The 7,121-nt window shown below is 34.8% G+C and overlaps 1 protein-coding gene across 1 annotated transcript; it reads left to right on the top strand.

Annotated features, from left to right (window-relative positions):
* The first annotated feature begins 1,997 nt into the window (after positions 1-1,997).
* Positions 1,998-5,794, top strand: LOC138337320 (uncharacterized). The gene is made up of 3 exons (XM_069287229.1): positions 1,998-2,807; positions 3,372-3,451; positions 5,428-5,794. The coding sequence occupies exons 1-3, from the start codon at positions 1,998-2,000 to the stop codon at positions 5,792-5,794; spliced, it is 1,257 nt and encodes a 418-aa protein (XP_069143330.1).
* The last annotated feature ends 1,327 nt before the right edge of the window (positions 5,795-7,121 follow it).

Raw genomic sequence — 7,121 nt, 5'->3', positions numbered from 1 at the left:
TAAAATTGAATTAATTGGTTATATTTTTGAGCCACCACGATGTTTTACCTTATTTGAATAGAGTGGAATTTTTAAAATAGATACGAACTATAAAATAAGAATAAGCTATATATAGAGTCACTAATATGAGCAGAGGTGTCAAAATATCTACTATTTTACTAATACTTCAACAGCTTAGATGTTAAATATTCCGCTATTTTTTTAATAGTTCAACACTCACAAGAAAAATACTATCAAACTCAGGTCTAAGTTACTAGTGTTGCTTTAGTCCAAACCTTGTATTTATATTTAAAAAATACTTAAATATGTATAAATTATTTAGATTAGAATGGAACTCGAAAGAACTCATAAGTTTAAAGGCTCCACCTGGGATGTCAGTGTAGATTATGTGTTTAGACCAAGAAAATATTTTCATCTCATCCCCATTCGTAAAGTTTCCTTTGCATTTTATCTGAACTCTTGTAATTGTTGTCGTAACAAATTTGAAAGTAATAAGCTTTCAAACGTCAAGCTATATTTCGATAGAATGTCAACTTGGATTTTGATGCAGAGCAGATATATCTTGCTGCGAATTTTTATTACCCTATTTTTTCTTATATAATTGTTGACGATGTTCACTATTTTACATTGATTAATTTATTCAATACGACAATTTTCCCCATGCTCCATGGTTCTTGTCCTTTTGTTATTCCTTTTATCAATTCATCTAAAATTATAAATTTGACAATATTGTTCTATTATTCATGATAGAATATGATAGAATCGATAATTCATGTTTTGATGATAGACAAGACGCGCAAAGAACAGTAGCAAATGTACGCAGCAAAAGAAGCCAAGCTAGAGTCCAAGATCGAGTAAAACAGAGTAATTTGTACAAAGTCAAAAATAATATATTAAAGGTACAAGTTGATACAAATAAGGAAAACCTTAAATATATTATTAAGGAAGGAAGTTGTATATAATAAAGATTGTACTTTAAAAAGGGAATCCTTGTTTAACAATAACTTCCTTACCTTATCTGATATGGAGTGTACAAGGCAAAAGAAACTCTATAAGAAGAGCACGATGCAGATGAAGAATTTGACGACTTCACGCAGAGAACAAGGGAGAATTATTCATCAAATTGAAGTCTTCAAGGTTGATAGGATTGCTACGTTTAAAACATTCTTGAGTGAGAAGGTTTTATCGTGTAGAACTATTTGTCTTGTTTTTGTTTTGATTGTAATTTACAGTTTATTGTACAAAGGGTGGGTTTGGCTCTTTGTAGGGTTGAGTGTTAGTAAGAGGTGTAACAAAAGGTGGGTTTGGCCTTTTGGAGAGATCGATTGGAGTCAATCGAGAGAGGTAGTAGAGATAAGGCTTTTTTATTATTGAGTTGTAACCACAAAATCTTATAGTGGAATTAATAAAACGAGGTTTTTCCTTCATTGAGTGAGAAAGATTTTTAATTTAATAAGTGTTTGTGTTCTTACTTAAAAGCAACTTACAAGAACCTGGTTCTTGTTCTGGGTTAGGTTCCTTCAATTGGTATCAGAGCAGGTCTTTTCGATAAAAGATTCACACCTTGAAAAGACTCAATGGCAGCACCACCTACCCCACAAGAGGGAGCTTCACAAACACGACCACCACTATTCAATGGCAAATATTATGGATAGTGGAAAAATCGTATGATGGACCATCTTATTAGCAAAAACCCTGATCTATGGGGAGTAATTCTAGATGGCCCAACCATCCCTTTGAAAACCGCAACTGATGGAATCACCAAAATCCCAAAGGAAAGAAAAGAATGGAATGCTGAAGACAAGCTTGCAATTCAAAACAATGCCAAAGCAAAGAAGATTCTGATATGTGGCATAGGACCAGACGAATACAATTGAATCTCGTTTTGTCAAGATGCCAAAGCCATATGGGAAACACTACAAACCGCTCATGAGGGAACAACGCAAGTCAAGAAGTCTAAAATTGATAACTTTAACAGGCAATATGAGCTGTTCAGGATGGCAGAAGGGGAGACTATTCAAGACATGCACACCAGGTTCACCTCCATCATTAATGAGATGTACTCTTTAGGAGAGATAGTGCCTAATGGAAAGGCAGTAAGGAAACTCTTGAGTGTCCTTCCTGAAACTTGGGAAAGCAAAGTCGAGACTATCACTGAAGCCCGCGACCTAGACTCACTGGCCATGGATGAGTTAATTGGTAATCTCATCACATACGAACTCAAGAAAAACCAAGAAAAGGAAATTGGAGGAAAAAGAAAGGAAAGGAACCTGGTTCTAAAAGCTACTACATCAGATGATTTTGAAGAGAAAAATATTGCCCTCATAACCAAAAGGTTCACCAGAATGCTAAAGAGAGGGCAGACCTTTCAAAAGAAAGCTTCTCAAAAACCATCTGAAAACACTAAAGACCAGGTTTGTCATAAGTGTGGGAGCCCAGATCACTTCATCAAATTCTGTCGACTTTGGGCCTTAGAGCAGAAAAAGGAAAACTTTGAGAAGGGCAAAGACATCAAAAAGGATAAGTTTGTCCCCTCAAACAGAAGAATGACAACTCAAGAGGCAGATATGTCAAAGAAGAGGGCCTTTGCAGCAATGGGGAATTCATCTGATGAAGAGTCTGAGGGTGATGAGACAGAAAACCAGTCTCTTCTTTCACTAGAACAAGAAGATGATTATGACTTTCTTGCCCTTGTAGTAGTGGAAACCAAGGAAGAAAAGGAAACCTGCAGATCACAAGAAACCATACTAGCACTCATGGCTGGATCAGATTCTGAAGATGATGAAGAAGATGACAATCAAAGCAAGGTAAGTTTTCATCACATCAAAGTAAATATTGAATCATATTCTAAAAAGGTACTAGAGTCCTTATTGAGTACTCTTATAGATGCATATCAGTCTGTCAATTCTGAAAGAGAACAAGTGATGGAAAACTATGCATCTTTAAGAGAAGTCAATGACAATCTTGAGAAACACAATCACTTTCTTCAAAATAAATTAAAAGAACAGATTAAAATCTCAGAGTTAAGTCATAAGGGCAAAAAATCTATTAGTGAACTTCAATTAGCTCTAGAAGAAAAAATAAAATTGTTAACCATAAAATATCAAGCTTTAACAGAAAGGAATAGGTGGTTACAAGAAAATATTGATCATACCAAACTGGATCTGGAAAGAAATCTTAGATGGACCAGGTCCTCTGAAATTTTAACTCAGATTCAAGAAAAGCAAACCACTAGTCGAAGTGGGATAGGTTTTAAAAAACAGAATAATCTTGTGTCACACACTATTCACATGTCTAAAAGTTTATGCACTCATTATGGAAACTCAGGTCATTTAAAGAATCAATGTAAAGCTTTATTTGAGGCTTTTCAGAAAAATGTTAAGTTCACCAAAAAGGAAAAGACTGATACGACTAAGAACCTGGTTCGAAATAAAAATGCTCCAAATAAAAGGTTTTCTTATTTGCCTTTATGGGCTAGAAGAAATCTTATTCATCCTTTTACTCACATAAAGGGGCCCAAGCTAATCTGGGTTCCCAAGACTAATCTTTGACTAGTGTTTCAGGTGAAGGTGAGAGGGAAAAGGCCAACTTGGTACGTGAATAGTGCATGCTCCAAAATGGTGCTAAAAATGGTAGAAAATTGCCTCTCGCTCTTTGATTTTCAAGGAGGCAGTTTATTCCTTGAAAAGGATGAGAAAAATGAAAAAAAAAGGTTGAAGAAAGTGACATGATATCAAACATCTTTGATGATGCAAATTTAGGGAACACTGCATATGAACCTGGTTCACAGCTAACCATCATTGGTGCACCTGCAACATGAATTACTACTTATCTATGGTTCTGGAGATTGGGGGAATATTAGAGTAATGAAGACAGTAAGAGTATGGCACACCTTTGGGGGAACTTTGTTGTGTGAACATGGTCCTTGTTGTTCATTGGAAGGTATTAAAAATTGATAAGGGTTGTCTCTCTGTGAATCAGCTTGAGATTCATTTGATCTGGGAGAATATGATGATGTGACATTCTTGTGAAGGCCTTGAATATGAAGAACTTGAGAAAAATCAGTCAAAGCATGGTGTTATCGAAACAAGTTGATGCATAATCATGATTTCCTTTAATAATTGGCTAGTAAAAGAATAATCTTACGCTTGAGTAATTATATAATGAATATCTGCTAACTCAACCTTGTACTGTAACAGGTACACACTCAAGTCACATCTCAAACAATGCTTAGAAAGTTTGCGGATGTTATCTCTAGTCTTTGCTAACACCATTAAGTAAATCACGGAGAAACACAAAAAAAGGGGGAACCTGGTTTCTCTGTAATACTCAGTTATGTACCATCCTTTTTCAAATGCATTAATTTCCTGAGTTTGGGTCAAACATAAGCACTAGTGAACCTGGTCGATCATCAAAAATTCAACTTTCATAAAGATCACCAAGAACCCTCTTTTACAATAAGCATCGTTCAATCCCAAACTGCTCTAATGATTAAAATCTCAGTATTGAAGTCACTCATTCTTTAATTTAAGGGGAACCTTGCTTTACCACCCACATCTGAACCAGGTTCACAAACTCCAACTTGATATTTCATCCATTCCAAGTGTATAACTTGTCTATCTCTTAGGGGGAACAATTCTCACAGAAATAAATTGTTGCTTGCTTTCATTATTGATAAACACATCTCTTTGTGCACCAAAATGTGATGAATCTCTTACTGGTAGATGGTACTCCTTCAAAGTTGTCATCAAGAAAAAGGCTAAAAAAAATAAGGGAAGAAAATCATGGAGGAATGAAAATGTTACGGAGTAGAGTTAAAAAAAAAGGTGATGATGTATCTCATGTTTCTCTTGATGAAATTTCACATTCTAAGAAAACTGATCAGAATAAAGAAGCTGGTGCACAATGGGCATATTGCAATTTTTTTTTTATCAATGGCAGTAAACATCCCTTTCTTCCTCACTATAGTAATCTTTGTCCCAATCCTTATCCTCAAATTTTATACTCTTTTGACTCTTTGATGTGCTTATGTCTGTCTCATACTCATGATATTATATGTTTTTGATTAAGGGCATAAACTGGTACATATTTGTTTATTTCGTTTCTCATTGAAGATCTTAATTGTGTATGAGTGTAAGGTGACTAATATCCTCAGATTAACTAACCATTTTGTTAGTAGAAGTGTACTTGAAAGTGTTGCCCAAGTGGCTATGAGTTAAAAATGATATTGCACTCATTGAATGTTATTCGAGTTCTTTGGTTATTGATTTTCAATGATGCCAAAAGGGGGAAATTATGTAATGTGGATAGACATATGTATAGTTTGTCATCATCAAAAAGGGGAAACTTCTTGGGGAATGAGGAACATGAAGTTTGTAGTTTTGATGGATGACAAAGAATTGAAGTTTTTGGAAATCTGTCAACTAGAGTGTTTGATGCATTTGAAGTACCATTGGGAAAAGACAGGATTTTAACTCGTGCAGATATGTTCACTCAAACCATTCTTGCTGATTGTGGCATTCCCATGGAGTCGGAGCAGGTTGCAACTGCGTCTCCACGTACATCTGGTCATGTTGCTCAGTTACTCAGGGAACTTAAAGTAGCTAAAGAAAAGTATGCCACTCTTGAGTCAGAAAACCAGAAGTTACGTGCTGAACTTGACACTTCAAATGCTGAAATTCACAGGTTGAAGGATCAGTTAGTGCAGCATCAACTTGCTAACAATGCAAGAGTTGACAGAGTTCTGGATATGCTGGCTTCTGCTTCAACTAAGCCTGGTCAACCTTCACATTGAAAAAGCATCTTGTTTGAACCTGGTTCTCTTAGTTGTTTAAACTTATTATGCTCAACTGGCTGGGCTTATAATGTTGCTACGGATGTTGATTGGGTTTGTTTAGCCGCTGTTGGATTCTTCTTGATTTGTCAAAAGGGGGAAGAGTATTTGCACATGCATCACACAGAAAGATTTGTTTGTCTTCATCAAAAAGGGGGAATATGATAGAATATGATAGAATCGATAATTCATGTTTTGATGATAGACAATACGCGCAAAGAACAGTAGCAAATGTACGCAGCAAAATAAGCCAAGCTAGAGTCCAAGATCGAGTAAAATGGAGTTATTTGTACAAAGTCAAAAATAATATATTAAAGGTACAAGTTGATACAAATAAGGAAAACCTTAAATATATTATTAAGGAAGGAAGTTGTATATAATAAAGATTGTACTTTAAAAAGGGAATCCTTGTTTAACAATAACTTCCTTACCTTATCTGATAAGGAGTGTACAAGGCAAAAGAAACTCTATAAGAAGAGCACGATGCAGATGAAGAATTTGACGACTTCACGCAGAGAACAAGGGAGAATTATTCATCAAATTGAAGTCTTCAAGGTTGATAGGATTGCTACGTTTAAAACATTCTTGAGTGAGAAGGTTTTATCGTGTAGAACTATTTGTCTTGTTTTTGTTTTGATTGTAATTTACAGTTTATTGTACAAAGGGTGGGTTTGGCTCTTTGTAGGGTTGAGTGTTAGTAAGAGGTGTAACAAAAGGTGGGTTTGACCTTTTGGAGAGATCGATTGGAGTCAATCGAGAGAGGTAGTAGAGATAAGACTTTTTTATTATTGAGTTGTAATCACAAAAGCTTATAGTGGAATTAATAAAACGAGGTTTTTCCTTCCTTGAGTGAGGAAGATTTTTAATTTAATAAGTGTTTGTGTTCTTTACATAAAAGCAACTTACAAGAACCTGATTCTTGTTCTGGGTTAGGTTTTCTTCAATTCATGTAAAGGGTGATAAAGTTGAAGAATGATGTTAGTCAACCATATGCTATATTGATGTTTGGGAGTTGGTTATTAAAGTCATCTGCCTTGTTTTTTGGCTATCTAGAAACCATTGGTTTGTTGCTTACTGCTAGACATATTATTGGTAACTTGATTCTTTTATACACTCACATTAATAATTGGTCGTTAAAAGTTAGTTTTCTTGTAATACCACTCATACTTGAAATAAAATAAATATTATTGATGCAATATTTTACTATCTTAATTATTATTTTCTTAACATGAATTTTATTGTCTATTATTCCTTCTAGTTAGAAGTAGTAATACTATACAAATTAATG

Source organism: Solanum lycopersicum, chromosome 7 (genome assembly GCF_036512215.1).
Source record: "Solanum lycopersicum chromosome 7, SLM_r2.1".
In the NCBI taxonomy this organism is placed as follows: domain Eukaryota; kingdom Viridiplantae; phylum Streptophyta; class Magnoliopsida; order Solanales; family Solanaceae; genus Solanum; species Solanum lycopersicum.
The sequence above is the reverse complement of the archived record's forward strand: the minus strand, read 5'-3'. Positions and strand labels throughout refer to the sequence as shown.